Source organism: Bos grunniens, chromosome 15 (assembly GCF_055505025.1).
Source record: "Bos grunniens cultivar Pamir isolate PY7600 chromosome 15, Bosgru_T2T1.0, whole genome shotgun sequence".
NCBI classification, from domain to species: Eukaryota; Metazoa; Chordata; class Mammalia; order Artiodactyla; family Bovidae; genus Bos; species Bos grunniens.
Window position 1 is genome coordinate 52,776,184 of NC_141179.1, and position 20,863 is coordinate 52,797,046.

The 20,863-nt window shown below is 54.2% G+C and overlaps 1 protein-coding gene across 8 annotated transcripts; it reads left to right on the forward strand.

The window, feature by feature from the left end:
- Window positions 1–207: 207 nt before the first annotated feature.
- On the forward strand, window positions 208–19,319 carry ATG16L2 (autophagy related 16 like 2). 8 transcript variants are annotated; one of them, XM_086340657.1, is made up of 19 exons: window positions 238–403; window positions 2,295–2,394; window positions 2,956–3,046; window positions 8,613–8,686; window positions 8,953–9,204; window positions 9,317–9,382; window positions 9,752–9,865; window positions 10,411–10,543; window positions 10,869–10,931; window positions 11,454–11,562; window positions 11,908–12,013; window positions 12,728–12,798; window positions 13,048–13,119; window positions 13,228–13,348; window positions 13,676–13,781; window positions 14,773–14,922; window positions 15,130–15,177; window positions 15,289–15,390; window positions 15,693–19,319. In XM_086340657.1, the coding sequence occupies exons 7-19, from the start codon at window positions 9,772–9,774 to the stop codon at window positions 15,778–15,780; spliced, it is 1,263 nt and encodes a 420-aa protein (XP_086196783.1). In that variant the 5' UTR covers window positions 238–403; window positions 2,295–2,394; window positions 2,956–3,046; window positions 8,613–8,686; window positions 8,953–9,204; window positions 9,317–9,382; window positions 9,752–9,771; the 3' UTR covers window positions 15,781–19,319. The 8 variants fall into 8 exon arrangements, 4 of the variants coding, with proteins under 4 accessions (XP_086196779.1, XP_086196780.1, XP_086196783.1 ...); XR_015142155.1 differs by lacking the exon at window positions 10,411–10,543 and having other exon boundaries at window positions 208–403; window positions 12,728–12,853; window positions 15,693–16,052; XM_086340653.1 differs by lacking the exon at window positions 10,411–10,543 and having other exon boundaries at window positions 208–403.
- The last annotated feature ends 1,544 nt before the right edge of the window (window positions 19,320–20,863 follow it).

Sequence of the window (20,863 nt, forward strand, 5' to 3'; positions counted from 1 at the left end):
AGCCGTCTCAGAGGCTCCGATCTCGGTCCTCGCTCACAGCTCCGACTGCCATAGGAGCCCCCAGAGAGGTGAGACTTTTTGTGGACTCCTGGTGGTCTAGACCCCGTCGGCGGTTCCCTGCCGGTTTCGTTCCGTTCTCCCCCCAGGACCCCACTTGGTACAACCCGGGGATTCCCCGCCGCGGCCCGCCCCCTGACGTCACGGAGTCCCCTCGGGGCCCCGCCCCTGCTCGGCCGCGCCTCCCTAGACTAGAACCGCGCGCGGTGCTGGCCGGAGAGGGCGGCCATGGAGGGGCCCGGCGTCCTCGGCGCCCCCGCCGCCCGCTGGAAGCGCCACATCGTGCGGCAGCTTCGACAGCGGGATCGAACGCAAAAGGCCCTATTCCTGGAGCTGGTGCCGGCCTGTGAGTGCACTGCGCCCGGGGACCGTCGAGGGGATGGGGCTCCGGCCCCGGGAGAGGGTTTGGCTGGCTCTTCCGGTTGTGACTCAAGTGCACCGATGCCTGGTCGCCTCCGAAGCCTGGGGCCTTCTGGCCCCTCTATCTATTACGCCCCATCTCCGACTAGCCAGCGTTCCTACCTTTTCCGATCCAGGCTCTGCGGCGAACCCCCCTCTCCTGGACCGAGCTCCCTCCTGGTTCTCCCCCTCTTTCTCGCCCCTCAGGGCCTGGGATGGGCTGGGCTTCCTATGCACGGGCTCATAAGCCAGTGTTGGATTTTTAGGGTCTCTTAGCCTTCCCCTTCCTGGGAAGTCCCCAGGACCTATCAGCCCATTTGGTCCCTATAAGCACAGTGAAAGATCTCGGGACTGGCCAGAACAGCTACTTCTAAACTCTGAATCTCTAGAGAGGGAGCTCAGAGTCCGAGGTTTCGCCACAGACAGGTGATCCTCGTTCAGGTTTTTGGAGCATCTCGGTGCCCAACCAACCCCAGCCTGAGGGGGAAGTAGGGGCTCCAGGCTGCAGAGGGAGGTGGCTGAGCCTGGGGAAGTCAGATTCTGAGAATTGTTTCTGGGGAGCTGGTCAGGAAGGGGTGTGGCAGTTCAAGCCAGGATGAGCAAGTGTGCATCTGTGTGTGCACCTCTGGTTATCTGAGATTGTATGTCTGAGGTTCAAAGTCTAACCACAGTCCCTCCAGCTCCAACACTGGTCCTAATCTTGGCTGCTGCTTAACCATCTCCCCCAGCCTCACAACTGAACTTATTGCTCTCGTCCTGGGACACTTCTTTGCAACCTTCCAAGCTGTTGATCCTCTCTGGGGATGTGAGGCCAGCCCTCTACCTGTAGGCAGCCTCACTTCTCCACTGCTCTAATGGACAATGGAACCCTCCAATATGAGAGAGGAGTCACCCCCACCGACCCACTGGGAGCTGCAAATCTGTGGGAGTGGAGTGATCCTGGAGGGCTGAACTCAGAGACATTGCAGGTCCAGTCTTCTTTGTGGTCTTGGACAAATCTTAACCCTAAACCTCAGATTTCTCACTCATAAAGTGGGCAAAATGGCATCCTCTTTAGATTTGCTAGGGGGGCCAGAACAGTGCCCTGGGGCTTGGGGTGGGGTTTTGTGTGAGAACAAGGCCGGCAACTTAGGTGATCCAGCAACCTAGGTGATTGACCTAGGTGACCAGTAGGGAACAGGGAGAGGGAAAGGGGCTGAGGAGTCAGGCCTGGGCCTCACCTCTACCCCACCCTGAAACTGATGAGAAAAGAGGAAATGACCAGGGATGGGGTGGAGGGGCTGTATTCCAGGGTCTGTAACAGAAACTACCAAACTCAAGAACTTTCTGTTCTGGCCTGAGGGGAAACTTACAACAACCCAGGGGAAGTCAGGACTGTTTTTTAGTACTGCTACAGAAAGTTAGAGCTCCTGGAAGGGAAGTATCTTGCCAAAGGCCACAGGCTAGTGGAGCTTAGTTTGTTTCATCACTCTAGGGCCAGGCCCTGTCTTGGGGGAGGTTGAATCAATCCCTGGCCCCTTCCTTCCCTTGAGACCCTCAGCAGGCGTTGGCCAGCTATCTCCTTTCCCCTAATGGGTGTCCTTCTCTGTCCCTGGGAGAGCAGGTCTTCTCCTGGGAGGGTCTGGGGGTTATGCTCTTAGGAGGCTGTGCAAGGGCTGGAGGTCCTGATGGAGCTGCACTCATCCCCTGCAGGCAAGGCAGAGCCCAGCCTGCCAGTGGCTCCCCCTTCTGCATCACTGGACTCCTGCAGCCCTCCCAGCCAGAGAGGTAGCTTGTCTGCCTGGGGTCTGCTGGAAAGTGTCCATCTTTGCTCCAGGCTCACCCTTTTGCACCCCTAGATAACCGCCTCCTGGAGAAAGCTGAGCTGCTGGCCCGATTCTCAGAGGAGCTGCAGCCAGAGCCAGACGATGTCACTCCCTCTGTCCACCAGGGTCCCTGGTGAGTGTTTGTGTCTGTGGTCACAATGGGCTTCCTGTGCCCCGGCCCTGCCCCCACCACCTCTGCTGGGTTCATTCTCTCCCTGGCACCTCATTGGCCCTTGGCTGCTACCCAGGGGAGGGGGAGGCAGGCTCTTGAGCCTTCCCCCAGGCCAGCTGCTTAGAATGTCCTTCTCAGTTCATCTCTCTGCCTTTATCCCACCCCTCCCCCTCAGCCCCTCTGCACATCTGTCTTTCTGTTTGCCTGATTCTCACCTGATGCCTACAGAAAGTACATGATGCCACCTATTTCAAAGAAGGAGTGAAAATGAGAACCAGGGATGGGCTGGGGCTCAGAGTTGGAGATGCTTCTTGAGAGGGGTCCTGGCAGGGGAACTCTGGGGCAAGCCCAGAGCAGAGGAGTCATGGGCAGCTCCAGTTCCTGGAGATTTGATCTTTCATCTGCTGACTTTTGGGCTCCCACCTTCCTCAGGAGAAAATGCATAGCTCTGGCTTCAGACTTTTCACACGCATCCTCTGGATGAACGGTGGGAAAACGAACACCGCTCTGATTGGTTGGCAGGGAGAAGGAGTCACACCAAGGCCTATCACCAGCAGCTCTGAGGGTGAAGTGGCAAGAGGAGGCGGAGGGGCTCCGGCTGGTGTGTGGAGAGGTAGGCGGGGCAGGGGTCTGAGAGAGAATGGGGTGGGCCCAGGATCCAGAACTTTGAGGCTGGGAGATGTGGTCCAAGGGAGCCAGCAAGTGAGGGAGATTCCCCAAGTCCAATGCCTTGAGACCAGACAGGGCTCAGAGTGCTCTCGAGCTTGGCCCTGGCAGCCTAGGATGAAGTGGGCTCCAACAGTAGCTGGAGGAAGTGAGGTGAGAGCTCGGGGAGGAGTGTGAGGTGTGCAGGAAACAGGCAGCCTCTGTTCCCCTTGGATGGTTCAGCCTGCTCTGCTCATCACTTGCCCTGCAAACCCTGGGGCCCAGCACCAGCTGACGCTCAATACACATTTGCAGACTGAAAATAAGGTGGTCCACCTCCATGGCGGGGTGTGCTACCTCTACCTGATACTGACCACCCCACCCCCCCCACCTCTCCTGCTGCCATGGTGTCTCTTGGCTTTTGTTGCTTCTGAACTTCCTTTTTGGGAAGCTACTTTCCCTCCTCTTTATCCCCCTCCCTGTAGATGTGGGTGTTCTTTAGAACTTGGGTGGGTTCACTGACTCCCGTGGACTTTCTGTGTTTGCTAACTCCCAGATCCATCTGTAGCTCAGGTTTCTCTTAGGAGCTCCAGACTCTTTCTCAGCTGCTTTTTGGACTTCATATCTAAAACCAGACTCATCGTCGCCCCTGTAATAATATGGTCAACACTACATTGATGATACTGGGTTAAGTGTTACTTCAGCTAATCCTCTACTTTATGGTTTCAGAGGAAGCAGAGGCTTTGAGAGGTAGAGCCAGGATCTGAACTCCCTCCTACACGAATCTGCTTTCTTTGATCTCCATTTATTCTGTCAACAAATATTTATTGACAAGTACTATATTCAAGGCACAGTCAGTGCAGCAGTAAACAAGACCTGGCCCCATGAACCTTCTAGTCCACTGGAGGAGGCTGAGGAGCCATTAAATACCTACCTAGATGTTGTTGTTCAGTCACTAAGCTGTGTCCAACTCTTTGCAACCCCATGGACTGCAGCGCACTAGGCTTCCCTGTCCTTTGCTGTCTCCCAGCTTTTGCTCAAACTCAAGTCCATTGAGTTATTGATACCATCCAACTATCTCATCTTCTGTCATCCTCTTCTCCTGCCCTCAGTCTTTCCCAGCATCAGGGACTTTTCCAATGAGTCAGCTCTTTGCATCAGGTGACCGAAGTATTGGAGTGTCAGCTTCAGCATCAGTCCTTCCAATGAATATTTAGGGTTTTTTTTTTTTTTCCTTTGGATCAACTGGTTTGATCTCCTTTCAGTCCAAGGGACTCTCAAGAGTCTTCTCCAACACTACAATTCAAAAGCATCAATTCTTTGGTGCCCAGCCTTCTTTATGGTCCAAATTTTACATCCATACATGACTACTAGAAAAACCATAGCTTTGCCTATATGGACTTTCATTGGCAAAGTGATGTCTCTGCATTTATTTTTTTACTTAAAAAAAGTATTTATTTTTAATTGATGGATAATTGCTTTACATTTTGTGTTAGTTTCTGCCATACATCAACAGATGTCTGCTTTTTAATACACTGTCTAGGTTTGTCATAGCTTTCCTTCCAGCAAGCAAGCATCTTTTAATTTCATGGCTGCAGTACCATCTGCAGTGATTTTGGAGCCCAAGAAAATAAAATCTGTCATTGTTTCCATTGTTTCCCCATGAAGTGATGGGACCAGATGCCATGATCTTCATTTTTTGAATGTTGAGTTTTAAGCCAGCCTTTTCACTTTCCTCTTTCACCTTCATCAAGAAGCTCTTTAGTTCCTCTTCACTTTCTGCCTTTAGGGAGGTATCATCTGCATATCTCAAGTTGTTGATATTTCTCCTGGCAATTTACGATTCCATCTTGTGCTTCATCGAGCCTGGCATTTCACATGATGTACTCTGCATAAAAGTTAAGTAAGCAGGGTGACAATATACAGTCTTCACATACCTGTTTCCCAATTTGTAACCAGTCCATTATTCCATATCTGGTTCTAACTGTTGCTTCTTGACCCACATACAGGTTTTCTCAGGAGGCAGGTAAGGTGGTCTGGTATTCCCATCTCTTTAAGAATTTTCCACAGTTTGTTGTGATCCATGCAATCAAAGGCTTTAGGGTAGTCAATGAAGCAGAGATAGATGTCTTTATGGAATTTCCTTGCTTTCTCTATGATCCAGTGAATGTTGGCAATTTGATCTCTGGTTCCTCCGTCTTTTCTAAACTGAGCTTATAGATCTGGAAGTTCTTGGTTCACATACTGCTGAAGCCTAGCTTGAAGGATTGCCAGGTCACTTGCTCAACTAATGTCCAGCTGGGACTATGAACCCAGGGAGAGCCCCTCCCTCAGAGCCCCTACTGTAGTTGCAGCCACATTTGAGAGGTGATTCTCAAACATCTGAGCCCCTTTCTGGGCTGTGAGCACCCCAAGGATTGAGCTATCTTTGCTTTGTCCATTATATCTCTGGGGCCTGTCTCCACAGTCCATGCTGATGAATATTTATAGACTAGGTGATAAATGCGGAGAAGGCAATGGCACCCCACTCCAGTACTCTTGCCTGGAAAATCCCATGGACGGAGGAGCCTGGTAGGCTGCAGTCCATGGGGTCGCTAAGAGTCGGACACAACTGAACGACTTCACTTTCACTTTTCACTTTCATGCATTGGAGAAGGCAATGGCAACCCACTCCAGTATTCTTGCCTGGAGAATCCCAGGGACAGGGGAGCCTGGTGGGCTGCCGTCCATGGGGTCACACAGAGTCGGACACGACTAAAGCGACTTAGCAGCAGCAGCAGCAGCAGGTGATAAATGAGGTAGATACTTTGGCCATCTGATGCAAAGAGCCAACTCACTGGGAAAGACCCTGATACTGGGAAAGATTGAGGGCAAGAGAAGAAGGGGGTGACAGAGGATGAGACGGTTGGATGGCATCACTGACTCAGTGGACATGAGTTTGAGCAAACTCAGGGAGATAATGAAGGACAGGGAAGCCTGGCGTGCTGCAGTTCATGCGGTCACAAAGAGTCGGACATGACTTAGTGACTGAACAACAATTGTTCAGTCAACAATTGGGACTTCCCTGGTGGTCCAGTGGCTAAAACTCCACTCTCCCAATGCAAGGGGCCTGGGTTTGATCCCTGGTCAGGGAATTAGATCCCACATGCCACAACAAAGACACACCTAAATAGTTTTTTTTTTTTTTAAAGGATACTTAAGAAAACGAGGTAGATCATTCCCCCCTCCATTGGTAGTTATCAGTCAGGAAACCCAGGGTCACCACTGCCCTTCCATCCATTGCAACCTTCCATCCATCCTGAGCTAGTCACCAGCTCATGGATCCTGCCTCCAAATCCATCAACTTCTACTTCCTGTACCCCATCTGACCTGGTCCAAGTTATTCTCATTACTCTCTGGATAACTCCTCTTTTGGCACCCTGTCCTTTCTCCATTCAGTACTCAGAGTGATATATTTTTTATAATAAACAATGATCTCTATTAAAAAAGACAAGTAATACACAAATACATGCTTGTTGTGAACATTTCAAGAGAACAGAAGTCCATAGAGTAAAAAAGTAAAAGCCCCTTTCGCCACTCTCCCCATTATCAGTTTGGTGCCTATTCTCCAAAGCTTAGCCTGGCTCCCCAGTTGGGTTCTCCAGCCTCAGGTTGCATTTCCTGCCCCTCTCTTGTCCTGAGCTCCTGGTCCCCTTGTCTGGGCTACTTCCAGGCGCCCCTTGTCCTCAGCACTGCCTCCTCATGACATCCTCAGCCACAAACCAGTCAGTTCCCATTGGATACGCCAAGGACAAGGAGAGACTTTTTCTTTAATTCTTAGTCCTGTTTCACACATCACAACAAACATGTGTTATCATTTTAACTTTTTACTGAAATAATTTTAGATCCACCGGAAGTTGCAAAGACAGCACAGAGAGGTCCTGTGCAGCCATTTACCCAGTACCTCCCAGTGGTCACATCTTATGCCTGACTGTAGCACACACAGTCAGGGAGTAGATGTTAGGATGACGTGTATACAGGTCTTTGTCATTTTGCCACCTGTGTAGATCTGTGTGCCCATCAAGATATAGCACAAGTTCATGACCACCCTGTTTTAGTCACAACTCAGCCCTCTCCTCAGACAATCCCTAACTCCTAACCACTAATCTGTTTTCCACCTCTATTATTTGGATTTTGAAAAGCATCAAAAAATACTGAATCCCAAAACATCAATGAAAGTATATGATAGGTGAGGAAACAGAAGCGAGGGTCAGATTGTTTAATGGTGGAAGGAATTATAAATGTTATAAACTGGGCCGGGGCTTCCCTGGTGGTCCAGTGGCTAAGACTCCATGCCTCCTAATGCAGGGGGTGCAGGTTCGATTCTTGTTCAGGGAACTAGATCCTGTATGCCGCAACTGAGATCTCATGTGCTGCAGCTAAGACCTGGCACATCTAAATAAATATTAAAAAAGAAAAAACCTGGGCCAGTTATAGACCCTGAATGTGCAAGGCCCCTACCCCAGCCCACACACAGGGAGTCAGTGCAGGCAGACACCAGCCTTGCTCCTCAGTCCATCTTGCACCAGGCCCACTCGAGGAAGAGCTCAGGGACGGGTTAGTAGCAAGAGCCCCCAGCTTCAGTGCTTTCATGTTCCTCTTGCCACTGCGCTGGGCACTGCTTCTCTAAGCATCTGTCTCTCTCACTGACCCTTCAGCTCTGTGCTTTCCCCAGCTCTTGGCTCTTGGATGGATGGTTCAGTAAGGCGGGGGACAGATGAGATGACCCTCCCCGGACTCTGGGGCTGGGGGGCAGCTCCAGTATTCAGTCTGGGCCCTGTGCTCGCACAGTCCATTCCTGTTCTTAGCCTGCGTGCCTCTGCTCAGAGCATCTTGTTGCTCTCTGGGACTTAGGCTTGGTAAGCCAAGGCTTGGAGAGGTGGGGAACAGAACACACATCCCTTGAACACTTGCAGCCCTTTACTTGGAGCATGTTAGGTGGCCTGGGTTCAGATATCAGTTCTGCCACTTAGCTGTATGACTTTGGGCAAGACACTTAACTAGAGAAGTGTCAATGTCCTCATCTGTAAACTGGGGAGAATGGCAGTAACTACTAGATTATAAAAGAGTTGGTACTGTAGAGTGCTCAGAACAAGACCCAGCACATGTTAAGTGCTACATAACCAGTCACCATTATTTGAAATACTATTCCTTATAGTAATTCAGTGTTACCCTACGAGGTAAGCACTACTATTCACGTTGGACAGGTTCAGAGCGGTTAAATCACTACCGCGGGTCACAGAGAAAGTGGTGATGCAAGGAGTGAAACTCAGGTGTTAGGCTACAGAGCCTAAGGCCCTTCCGTTGATCCCTGAAACAGCCGTGTATTCCTGTGCTTCATGCCTTAGCTGTCTGCTTCTCAGCTTTCTGCTGAGGTAGGGGGCGGGTGGGAAGAGAGGCATACCCCGTCCTACCAGTCTCTCCCGCTGGAGAGGGGCCGGAGGCTCTGCCCAGAGGCGCCCATGCCTACCTGTCCCACGCCTCCGCCGCTGCAGATGGCCTACCAGGTGGTGGAGAAGAGCGCGACCCTGGGCACTTTGGAGTCGCAGCTGGAGGAGCGGCAGAGCAGGTGAGGCGCGGGCGGGGCGCACCTCGGGGAGGCTCCAGGCCATCACTGCCGGGGTGGGGGGCGCGGGGTCACCCCGCGGGTCTCCAGAAGGGCCCGACAGCGTAACGCCCCCTAGGCCTGTGGCTGGTCGCAGAGGCCGGGAGCTGCAGGACTTCGAGGGAGACGTGGCTTAGCCTCCGCGCTGGCCGCGTGGCCAGGAGCAAGTCTGTCTCAGCTCTCAGACCGGTTCCCCCAGGGTGGTGACGGAGATGATCCCGGTCCTCTAGGCTGGCAGCTCTGAAGGCCCGCGTGGAGCAGCTGGAGGAGGTTCGTGCGAAGAAGGCCGGACAGGTGCACGCGCGGCGCGCGCTGAATGAGGAGCAGCGGGCGGCTTACGAGGCGCTGCGCGCGCGCGTTGGGCACCAGGAGGCGGCTCTGCGCAGGCTCGAGGAGGAGGCGCGCGACCTGCTGGAGCGGCTGGTGCAGCGCAAGGCGCGCGCCGCCGCCGAGCGCAACCTACGCAATGAGCGCAGGGAAAGGTGAGAGCGCCCCGGGGGTCAGTCTGGGAGGCGAGCTGTCCTGGTAGGGAGGGGCCCGACCCCCCTGTCCCGACACGTGAACCACCCGACTCTGGAGGCTTTTCTATCCCAGGGCCAAGCAAGCGCGGGTGTCCCAGGAGCTGAAGAAGGCAGCCAAGCGGACAGTGAGCATAAGCGAGTAAGAACGGGGATGCGCCGGGGACCTGTCTGACGAGCCTCCGCTGGGGGCTCTGCAGTGCCCTTCCCACCCCCACCCCCCCGCCCCCAGCCCCGGGCCGCTGCTGTTCTACCCTGCCCCCACCTGCCTGCGGCCATCTGTGCACCTGACCACAAGTGTGCACAGTCACCGTGCCGAAGCCCCCGGGGAGACTGAGCCCAGGACACGTGCGGAAACAGGTGGTCATAGGAGCCAGCATCTGCGCCCACCACACATGCTCCCGCACTGACCCTCGTCTCTGGGGATGCCAGTCTTCACCGAGTAGGGCGCAGGGGCACGGAGCGGCTGGCCTGGTCCCTTAGTCGTCCTAAGCTTCATTCTCTCTCCCAGGAGCCCAGACACACTAGGCGATGGGATCAGAGAGGAAGCAGAAACTCTGGTCGTGGCTGCTAAGCCAGGGTCCCTGGAGAGTGAGGCTGGTGAGAAATGGAAGCGGCCCTTCAGGTGAGGACTGTCCCAGCACTCTGAGCTGGTCCCCTCCAATCTTTCTAAGGTGAGGACTATCCCGAGCTCAGAGCTGGGCCCCTCCAGTCTTCCTAAAGGACCTTGGGCCAGCCTTTGGGTTGAGAGGGCTTTGCGGAGAGACTGGGGTACTCTTGGACCCCAGGGCAGCTGAAACTTCAGTACCTGGAGCCCCTTGGGGTCAGTGCCACTCCAGGGACTCCAACCTTTGTCCTCTCCTTTTTCCTCCTTCCTAAGACCAGAGCTCTGGGGTTGGGATGGCAGGTTGGTGAAAGACGGTGACAGGAGGGAGCTTGTGGGCAAGGCCCAAGGCTCAGCTGTCACAAGCATGCGTGTACACACATGGGGACATCAGAGCATGTATGTGTACAGACTTAGGTGAGCGTACCTGAATGCGTGTGAAGCATGTGTAGATGTGAACTCACATGGGTGGGACCTGATTGAGGCTTCAGTCCTTGGGTGCCCCTCCCTCCATCTCCCCCATCTATCTTGATTTGCCTGGCATTGAAACTGCCCCCCTCCTCTAGCCCTTTCTTGCAGGTGGCTGGTGTCCAGGCCTCAGGGTGGTGAAGGAACCCTGGGGAGGGGCATGAGATGCTGGTCCTCAAAGCCTTGGCAGCCCTGGTGGGCCGGGTCATCTCAGGACACATGCTTTCCTGGGTATTTCTGGGGTCTAGGTTTCCCCACACCCCTGTCGCCAGCCTTGTGCTATCTCAGGTTGAGGGCACCTCCATCCTACCCCACAGGTCCCAGCTCAGCCTCCCATGAATTTTGTTGGGGGGCACCTGGGTGGTGAGGCAGTTTTTACCTATCATGGTGAAACTGGGAGACTTCATTCCAAATCCCTGCCCTCCTCCACCTTCCTGGGACTGCCCTGGGTCACCGTGCTCTCCTGGCATTGGAGGAGTAAGTTCTTCTTCTGGCTCAAGAGTGTAGGGATGAGTGACTGCGGTCCAAATAAACATCTCTCTCAATTCTGCCCCAGGTCAGCCTCTGCCACCTCCCTGACGATGTCCCGCTGTGTGGATGTAGTGAAGGGGCTTCTGGAGTAAGTGTGTGTGCAGCGCCGTGTGTGTGAAGGTGTTGGGCGCCTTGGATGCCTGTGTCAGACTCCTGGAGCCCAGGCCTGGGCTGTGTATGAGTCCTGGTCTGTCCTTCCATACTCTGCGCAGCACTGTGTGTGTGTCTCTGCTGAGCCCGAGGCAGGAGCTGGGTGCATGGCCTCATTCCTAGCCCCTGCCTGGCTGTCTTCTGGGCTCTGTCCTTCATCCAGGGTCCTCACAGGGGACCAAGGGCTCCAAGGTGAGGTCAGACAGGAACTACCACTCATTTGGGAAACAGGCTCAGAAATGTCAGGGCTTCGTTCAGGGTCACAGTGTCAACCAAGCAGTGCTCCGAGGTTTCTCAGGGTCCACCAACCCCGTCCTGCCTCTGTACTTGTCTCAGTGCCGCTGGCCATGTTCTGCCGCCTTCTGTGTCTGCTTCCTGTTGCTGTTGCTTCAGGAGAGCTTGAAGGGCCTTCTCCTTCTCAGAAGGCCTTGCTGAATGCCCTCCTGACCCCCTCCCCCAGTTTCAAGAAGAGAAGAGGCCACTCAATCGGGGGAGCCCCTGAGCAGCGATACCAGAGCATCCCCGTGTATGTGACCACCCGACTTCCCACCCAAGCTCATGATGTGCTGGTAAGGAGGAGCTGGGCCAAGTGCATGGGGTACCATATGGGAGTGCCGGTCCCAGGAGCAGTCTCAGGAGGCTGGGGAAGCAAGGATAGGCCCTTCAGTGGGAGCAGTTTTCCTCCTACAGCTTGTGCTGGGAGCCCTTCGGCATTTTATAACGAGAGGGAGAGACAGGAGGCCAGGTAGGGGAGTACTGGGAACATGGGAGGAGGCGTGGGGCCAAGTTTGAAACTTGAGTTCAGAGAGAGACCTCATGTGTGCAAGGATGGTGACAGAGAGCTGGCTGTGAGTGTGCACAAAGAGGCGTGTGTGGCGAGGACCAGGAGCACTGACCTCCCTTTTTCCTCACAGGATGCCCACCTCTCCGAGGTCAGTGCTGTTCGTTTTGGCCCCAACAGCAGCCTCCTGGCTACCGGAGGGGCTGACCGCCTCATCCTCCTCTGGAATGTCGTGGGAGGTGAGGGTCGCTGCCTTCAGGCAAGCTCAGTCCTTTCTCTCCAGACCTCACTCTCAGCTTGCTCCTTGGGAAAGGTGTTGGGTCTCTCTGTGTTTCCTCACCCGGTCATCCTTGTGGGTAGTGGCCAGATGACCCCTTGGCAAGAGTTCTGGGCTCAGTGCTCCTAAGAAGGGCAGAGCCTCTCACTTCCTGGAGTCGAGGCCTGCACGGTGGGCAGGGCTCAGCTCAGATGGTCCCTGTTGGGGTGGTGAGGATACCATGTCAGGACATGCTACGGGGATAGACCCTTGAGCAGGTCTCTTGGGTCCACCAGGCCACCTAGCATCACTGAGCTCTCAGAACTCAGTTCTGAGACACGTGTTAGCTGTCTGCTCTGTGCTCTGAAGATGGGGGAGCACTGGGGAGCGAACGCTGGCTCCTAGAGGCTTCTTGGAGGAGGCAAGTCCCCAGCTGCCTGGCCTGGCTTGCTGTGTGACCTAGGGACAGTCCCTTCTCTCTAGTCCTCTCCGGACATCTGTGAGGTGACCTGCAGCCCCCTGCTGGCAGTTCAGGAAGGTGCAGCCTCTAGCTAGAGTCCCCCGACCCCCAAGAACAGACCCAGCAATTCTGTCCTCTAACTTGGGAGAGATTCATCTTCCCACTCACAGTACAGGCTCCTCCGTTTCATGAGATTAGTGACTTCATTTCGCTTGTTCCTTCCCCTGGTCCCCCCAGGGCACCTGAAGGCCAACCAGACTCTTGAAGGAGCTGGCGGCAGCATCACCAGTGTGGACTTTGACCCCTCGGTGAGAGGACCTGGGTGGCATGGGATGCCCCTCCCCGAGTCTCCACACCGGGCAGGTGGGGCTCTGGGGGAACATCATGGGTATCCTAGAGCCGTGTGTCCTGAGAGGGTGCCTGGATAAATCCTTCTCCTGGGCCTTGATTCTCCTCTGCCTGCCTGGGTGACCTGGGCCAGGGGAAGCGCTGAGGCGGCCCGACTCCAGCTTTCTGGCCAGGCCCAGGATCTCTTCTTTCCTGTCCCTTCTCCCCAGGGCTCCCAGCTACTGGCAGCTACTTACAATAAGGCCGCCCAGCTCTGGAAAGTTGGGGAGGCACAGTCCAAGGTGAGGTCTGACTGCGGAGGCAGCCTGGGGGTCAGGGGTCATGCCTCGGGTGGAGGGGTTGCTGACAGGGTCTTGGCCATGCCCTTGACACTTCCCTGGGATGCACAGGAGACACTATCTGGACACACAGACAAGGTGACGGCTGCCAAATTCAAGCTGACGAGGCACCAGGCAGTGACCGGGAGCCGGGACCGAACAGTGAAGGAGTGGGACCTCTGCCGAGCCTACTGTGAGGCCCAGCCCTCCCCTTCTCCCCTCACCAGGACCCTTGCAGGCGGGGCCATGGGGGGCTGCAATCTGATCTCTGGGAGGGGCTCCAAGACTTACAGGCATTTGGGATGAAACCTCCTAAGGCTCCTCTTGCGTCCTCCATTGGTGACGCTTTTCCTGGTTTCTTGGTTACCTCAGGCTTTGGGCTGGAAAACAGGGGCCTGGGTTCTAGTTCTGGGAGGACACTGTACCTCTGGGGCTTCTGGGCTTCAGCATCTCCACACGTCCAGTGGGCTGGCTCATAATCCTTCTCTGAGTCCAGGGTTCTCTCTACTCCTTGGTTTAGGTTCCAGGACCATCAATGTCCTTTCCTACTGTAACGACGTGGTGTGTGGGGACCATATCATCATTAGTGGTCACAATGACCAGAAGATCCGGTTCTGGGACAGCAGGTGATAGGTGCAGGCTGTGGGCAGGGGAGGTGGGACAGGGCTCCTGTGTTCTCTTCCTTTTTCTGGCCATGGAGCAGCTGAGGGTACCTTGGGGAAGTGAGGCTCTGGTGGCCTCTGTGCTAGGCTTGGTCCCTTGAAGGCTTTGTGGCCTCTGGAGAATTGTGCCTCCTTATTGACCCTTGATCCAACCACCATACTCTGCTGGGTCTTGCCAACCGAGTCCCATGTTCAGTTCAGTTCAGTCGCTCAGTCGTGTCCAACTCTTCGCGACCCCATGAACTGCAGCATGCCAGGCCTCCCTGTCCATCACCAACTCCCAGAGTTCACCCAAACCCATGTCCATTGCATTGGTGATGGCATCCAATCATCTCATCCTCTGTCGTCCCCTTCTCCTCCTGCCCTCAATCTTTCCCAGCATCAGGGTCTTTTCAAATGAGTCAGCTCTTCACATGAGGTGGCCAAAGTATTGGAGTTTCAGCTTCAGCATCAGTCCTTCCAGTGAACACCCAGGACTGAACTCCTTTGGATGGACTGGTTGGATCTCCTTGGAGTCCAAGGGACTCTCCAGAGTCTTCTCCAACACCACAGTTCCCACGCAGTCACCACTTTTTAGTCAAAAAGAACCCAAGAGCCCAGCGTCAGGCTTGAATGGTTTATAAAAATAGCTAAGGCTAGAACCAGAGCTAGAGCCAGCCCTGCCTCAGGCTGCTTCTTCCTCATCTGTAGCGATTGCCTTTGAAACCCTTTGCTCTACCTTTCACATATTTAAAGACAGACTTTCATTGCTTTCCCCCCAGTACTTCTTTTAGTGGCTCAAGGGTTTCAGGGGCTCTGGCTTCAAGTAAGTTCCTGCTGGAAGGCGCTGGCTGTGGTGGGAGATTAGTTGTCAGCCTTGGGGCCTGAGGGCTGGCTCTGGACTTTTGTTGGTCTGTCAGGAGCAGCCTTGTCAAGGTGATTGCTCCTCACCCTCGTCTCCTTTCCTGCTCCTCAGGGGGCCCCGCTGCACCCAGGTCATCCCTGTGCAAGGCCGGGTCACCTCCCTGAGCCTCAGCCACGACCAGCTGCATCTGCTCAGCTGTTCCCGAGATGACACACTCAAGGTCATTGACCTGCGTGTCAGCAACATCCGCCAGGTGTTCAGGTACCTGCCTTGTGTCCACCGGCCCTGTGGCTTTGACTGGGGCAGCTGGGCCTGTGAAAGGCCTGTTGGTGGGGGGCCCTCCGTGGAGGCCCCTCTGGACCAGGGCCTGCTGAGGTGCTGAAGCCCTTGACAGAGGGGAAGCTCGTTAAGTTTTGGGCTGAGGGCAGGAAGTGGCAGCCCCCTCCATCCTGACCTGTCTATTCTCAGGGCTGATGGTTTCAAGTGCGGTTCTGACTGGACCAAAGCTGTGTTCAGGTGTGTCCATGAGAGCACCCGTGCCTGAGTGTGTCCTGTCTGTCTGGGTGTCTGCATGTCCATGTCCTTACCTCTGGTCTTTTCTCTCTTGCTCTGCTGTGGCTCCTGAAGCCCAGACAGAAGCTATGCCCTAGCAGGGTCCTGGGATGGAGCCCTTTACATCTGGAACGTGGACACTGGGAAACTAGAGAGTAGCCTTCGGGGACCCCACAGGTGAGCATGGCCACTGACCACCACCCCAGCCCCACGGCCAGTCCTGCTAAGCGGATCCCAGGTCCTGACATGCTTGGGCTCTGGAGCCCCCGGCCCGTGTCCCATGCCTTCCATCCCTGCCCCCAGAGCCCTTCACAGCTCAGTCTTGCCATGTGCGCCTGGGTCCACTCCCACCACAGCCCTTAGAGCCCACTTTACAGTGAGGCGATGGGCGCAGAGAGGCCCTCACACAGCCCAGGTCCAGTGAGGAGGGGCAGGGCCAGCTCCCGACGCTCCTGAATCCTGTCTCTCCCTCTCCTCAGCGCTGCTGTCAACGCCGTGGCCTGGTGCTACTCTGGGAACCACGTGGTGAGCGTGGACCAGGCCAGGAAGGTTGTGCTCTGGCACTAGCGCCACGACTTCCTTGCCTGAGCTGAGGCTCTAGTCTGAAGCCTGAAGCCGGAGGAGTTCCCCACTGCCCCAGACACTTCAGAGCTAGCAGCGGGGTGGGGGTGGCTCAGGGTGTTTAATGGGTAAGAAGGCCTGGCAGGACCTGGCCTGTTGGTTTAAAAACAAGGTGTGGGTTGGTGTGTGTGTGGGGGGAATCACAGTATTATTTTGTTTTTTTATCTATTTCTTCACTTTCCTGGCAAAAGTGGGGGAAAAAAATGCATTTAAACTGGTATGTGCTTGCTTCTCTTCAGCATTTAGGGAATGGAGAAGCCTCTGGCTGGAGGCACATGGAGACCCAGGCTTGGTTCCAGTCCCTTCCATACAGAGCCGGGGCGGAGCGGTCTTATCAGGAGACAGCAGGAAAAAAGGCCCAGAGGCAGCAAAGGGCAGTGGTTTTGGAGCCGTGGACGTTTCTCCTGTGCTCCAAGATAGTCCTGGTTCTTGGGCCCTCTCTTCAGGTGCCCAGGGTAGACTGAGGCTGAGGAGGGACCATGTGAGTTCTGAGAGACGAGCAAGAGACAGCCTGGAGGGGGCCCTGTGGAAAGAAGCCTAAAAAACCAGAGTGACGTCAGGTACTCTGAACACCAGGCCTGCCTTTAGACAGGGCCATGTTCGTGTCCCAGAGGCAGACCCTGGAGTGGGTGGGGAATACCTTCCGCGTGTGTCAGGGAGGACAGCCATGGGCTGGGCCAGGGCCTTCACTTACTTTAACAGATTTAATCCACAGGACAAGCCTCTAGAGCAGACGTAGTAGGGTGGAACCTGGGCACCCCACTTTCTTCCCCAACCGAGGGCATGGAGGAGGGTCAGAAGGACAGCCACTGCTGGTCACCGGGTGTCGAAGGGGATGCCTATCTCTGAGTGATGGGGGCTGACCTCTGGGGGTCTGCCTAATTGAGAGTCAAAGGCTTTACTCTGCAACTCTTGGCCTCCTCTGTTTATTACCTTACAGAATCCTCCCTGGGGAGTCCTGCTGCCAGTCCCAGGGTTTTGGAAAACCATTTCCAGGATGGGCAGGAGAGAGCTAAGAGCCTGGACTCTGCAGCTAGACTGTCTGGGTTTGAATCTCTGCTCTATTATTTAGTAGCTGAATGATTTTGAGCAAGTTACCTTCATGTCTTTGTGCCTTAGTTTCCTCCTCTGTAAAAGGGGCTAACAGTAATATCTACCTCAAAGATTGTTGTAAGGACTCAGTGTATTAGTATTTGTAAAGTCCCTGGCACAGCGCATACCCAAATCTACACTCTGCTGATCCCAGCTCAACCCTGGGCTCTGGTGACATACCCAGCTGCCTCCTAGGCATCATCTCTTCCCCTCACACCCCACATCTTCTTGGCCACAAAGTCCTGGGGCTGTTGTGTCTAACTCTCCATTCCTGCTGCCACTGCAGGCCACCTTCTCCTAGACCTGCTATCTCTCCAACCTAGACCCCTTTTTGCCACAGCCAGAGTGACTTTCTGAGGATGCATGTTGGTCAGACATCCGGCCCTTTGAAGTTCTCCACTGCCTGCAGAGAAACTCCTTACCCGCAGGATGTGGCCCTGCTGGCCTCAGCTGCATCTTCACCTCCTTGCTGCTCTGCAGTGTGTCTCACACAGGGTTTTCTCTCTGCCCAGAATGTTCTTCCTGCCCAGCCTCTAATTCAAATTTGTCCTTTAGGATCCCCTCACTGAGAGCCTTTCCTCACCTGCCAGGCCGGCTAGGAGCCTCCTCCGTCTCTGTGCCTCCCTGCTTTGGGTCTGCCTCCCTCTGTCTCGGTCAGGGAGCTCTTGAAGGAGGCCAGGATGGGAGCAAAGCACTCTCTGGGATCAGGCCTCAGAGGCACAGAGAAAGCCTCAGGAGATGTTTATTAAATGATTAAATTCTCTTACTCGAGGACTCAGCAAGTCTGACAGTCGAAGTCTCTAGCGGCCACCAGGAGTCAGCAGCTGCCTAGGTCTGCCGAGGCCATTTTCCCACCTCCTGGGGTGGAAAGACCAATGCTTCCAGCAGCCGCCATTACTGAGCTGTCAGGCCCTGTGCCTTCTATCCAGTATCTTACTTGTTCTCCCAACCACCTTGTGATGTAGCTATCTTACAGATGAGAAGATCAAGGCTCAGCGAGGGTAAGTGATAGATATGAGGTCACCAGAGCTGGCACAGCTGGACTGTGGTCTTTAAACTATTAAATATCAGAGAATCGGGCTCCCAGTTAAGCAGAGCTATAGGGCATTCCCTGCCATGCTCCAGCGGCGCGCCCACGGCCTCCACCACCAGGTGGGCGATTCTAGCTCCCTGGACTTCCCTGGTGGTCCAGTGGTTAGGAATCCACCAGCCAATGAAAGGGTCACAGGTTCGATCACTGCTGCACATGCTGCAGGGCAACTAAGCCCATGTGCCACATCTACTGAGCCTGTTCTCCAGGGCCTGCAAGCTGAAACTCCTGAAGCCTGCCTGCCTAGAGCCCGTGTTCTGCAACAAGAGAAATCACTGCAAGGAGACACCTGTCCACTGCAACTAGAGAGTAGCCCCCTCTCACTGCAACGAGAGCAAGCCTACATGTAGCAACGAAGATCCAGCACAGTCAAAAAAAAACAAAAACAAAAAAAAATTACTGAAATCCCTCCCTGCATCTTCTCTTCTTCATTCTGGCTCTGGGAGCCTATGTCTGAGCCTGGAGGATTAGTATCCTTTGAACTGAGGGACATGCAGGGCTACAGGAGGGACATGAACTTGATCCTGGAAGGCTGTTACCAGTTCCACCATCTGGGGCAAGCACCTCCCGGGACTGCAGTGGAGACGGCTTAGAGGACACAGAAGCGGTCATCAGGAAATGCCCTGACTCAACTCCTGGCAGAGTGCCCTCCATTCCCCTCAAGCCTCCCTTTCTTCATGGGGCAGCACACGCTTGCCTCACCTCAGGGAGCACGTGCACACCTTAATTTACTTGGAAGGAATACTTCCTGAAGGAGCAAGTCTGGAGGGTCAGAAATGGGCCTAGGCATTCCAGGGGATGAGGCAAGTGTGAGGAGAAGGGTTGGTAATGCCATGCAGGGGAAGAGCTCGGAGGGGTGCCAGCTGGGCAGGCTGCACCTCTAGTCCTTGCGGTCCTGGGCAGGGCCAGAACCCTGTACGGAAGACTGCTCTGGGTTTCCGTTCTCCAGTCACTACTCAGGTGTTCAGTCGCTACTCAGCCTACTCTGAGGTTGCTGGCCTGAGTTTGTTCCCTAAAGTCCAAACTGTCACCTTTGGGACTTCCCTGGTGGTCCAGTCGTCTTTGCAAGGTAGGAGGCACAGGTTCGATCCTTGGTCAAGGAACTAAGATTCCACATGCTGCAGAGCAACTGAGCCCGTACGACGCAACCACTGAGCCCGTGTGCTCTGGAGTCAAAGAACCACACAAAGGAGTCTGAGCCACAGCAAAAGACCCCGCGTGATGCTACAGAGGTCCTGAGTGCCGCAACTGAGACCCGATGCAGCCAAATAAATAAATATAAAAAAAAAAAAACCCTTCAAAACTGTTGTCCTTGCTGTCCATACGGATTGAGGTCCAGAGAGGAACCAGCAGAACCAGGATAAGAATCCAGGCTCCTGATTCACTCTTCTCAAAACTGGAACCTGGTTCTGCAGAGGTGCTGACCCATCTTCTGGAGGAGAGGTTCTAGGTTCCACTCCCAGTTGTCTTCCTGAGACCGTGGGCAAATCACAGTGGGTGGATTTTCCCCACCTGTGAGACCCTTCCTGCTGCATGGCTCTGGGCCTCACCAGTGGGGACCTGGCTCTTCCCCAGGTTGGTGTACAGACATGAGTACCGCCTCCTCTGCCAGCCTGAGGCTTGAGGGGGAGACACGACAGAGGTTCTTGTCCTGGGCTCTTACTGCCCCTGGTCATCTCCCTGTCCTGGGAGAGGCACCTTGGCTTCAAACTGCTGTTGCCAAGTCACCCCCACCAGACATAAGCCCTCTGGTGACAGGAATGGGAACTGAGCCATTTGTGTCTCCATGACCAGAACGTGGCCTGGGGCAGTAAGTTGCTGACTGGACAGTGATTGAGCAGAGGTGGTCTTGGACCTTAGTTCTGCTCTGGAGGAATCCTGGTGGCACGAGGTGTGGACCCATCTGTGATATGTGAAATGCCATGTCTGGTACACGCTGTTTTCTTTTTATAGATGCACATTTCACCAGTCAATAATATTTCAGCTTATCTCTGCATTATCTTACTCGATTCTCCTGGCTCTTATGAAACTCGTATTGTCTTCTCCTTCCCACTTTACAGATGATAAAAGCAAGGCCCAGAAGGGTGAAAGGATGAGTCTAAGGTTACAGCTAAGTGAGGAAGCCCAGGGACTTGAATACAGGTCTCTTAACCACTCCCCTGCTGTTCACAGGAGCAAGTGAGTGACAAGAAGCATGTGTATTTGTTTAGCACACAGTGTGGAAGAGGTGTTCCTTTCTGTTTCAGGATAACATTCCAGTAAACTATTTCCAGACCAGGGCTCTCTGAAACAGACGAGACAGAAGTACTGCATTTATGTTTTCAGCCAGTGGGACCAGGGGAAAGTGGTTCAGGAATCAAACGCCCTCTGGAATTAATTCTTGACAGATCAAGCGGTAGGTAACAGCCTCTAAGAGGAAACTTACACTGGTTGTGTTAAGTTGTAGGATTTGGGGACAAATTACAACTCTCTCCTTATAAACCAAAATTTCTGCAACTTGGTTGTATTTTTGTCGTGAAAAACAGCTTCATAATGAGCAATTAAATGCAAAGATTCAGCCAGATTGTGTCATAAAGCCACTCAGAGGCCAAAGAAATAACTTGCCTCACTATAGAAAGCTTTGGCTGGGTTCCCTGGGCAGTGAGTGAAGGGTGCAGCACAGTGAGATTACAACCCAGAGGAAGGAGTTTGTTTTGTCCTGGTGGAGAGTCCAGTGGCTTGAATCTTCAACTTCTGGCCATCCCAAGAGGTCTGTTTTAGTAGAGTCTTCTCAAATACTGTGACTTTTTTGTGTGATGTTCTCATTGTGCATCTACAAACTGAACTTACGTGGAACATAAAGGTTGG

Coding starts and splice junctions, on each gene's coding strand:
- ATG16L2 (XM_086340653.1), top strand. CDS start 286: ATGGAGGGGCCCGGCGTCCTCGGCGCCCCCGCCGCCCGCTGGAAGCGC. Junction 12,014..12,727: donor CCTCTGGAATGTCGTGGGAG/GTGAGGGTCGCT, acceptor TGGTCCCCCCAG/GGCACCTGAAGGCCAACCAG. Junction 15,178..15,288: donor TGGACCAAAGCTGTGTTCAG/GTGTGTCCATGA, acceptor TGGCTCCTGAAG/CCCAGACAGAAGCTATGCCC.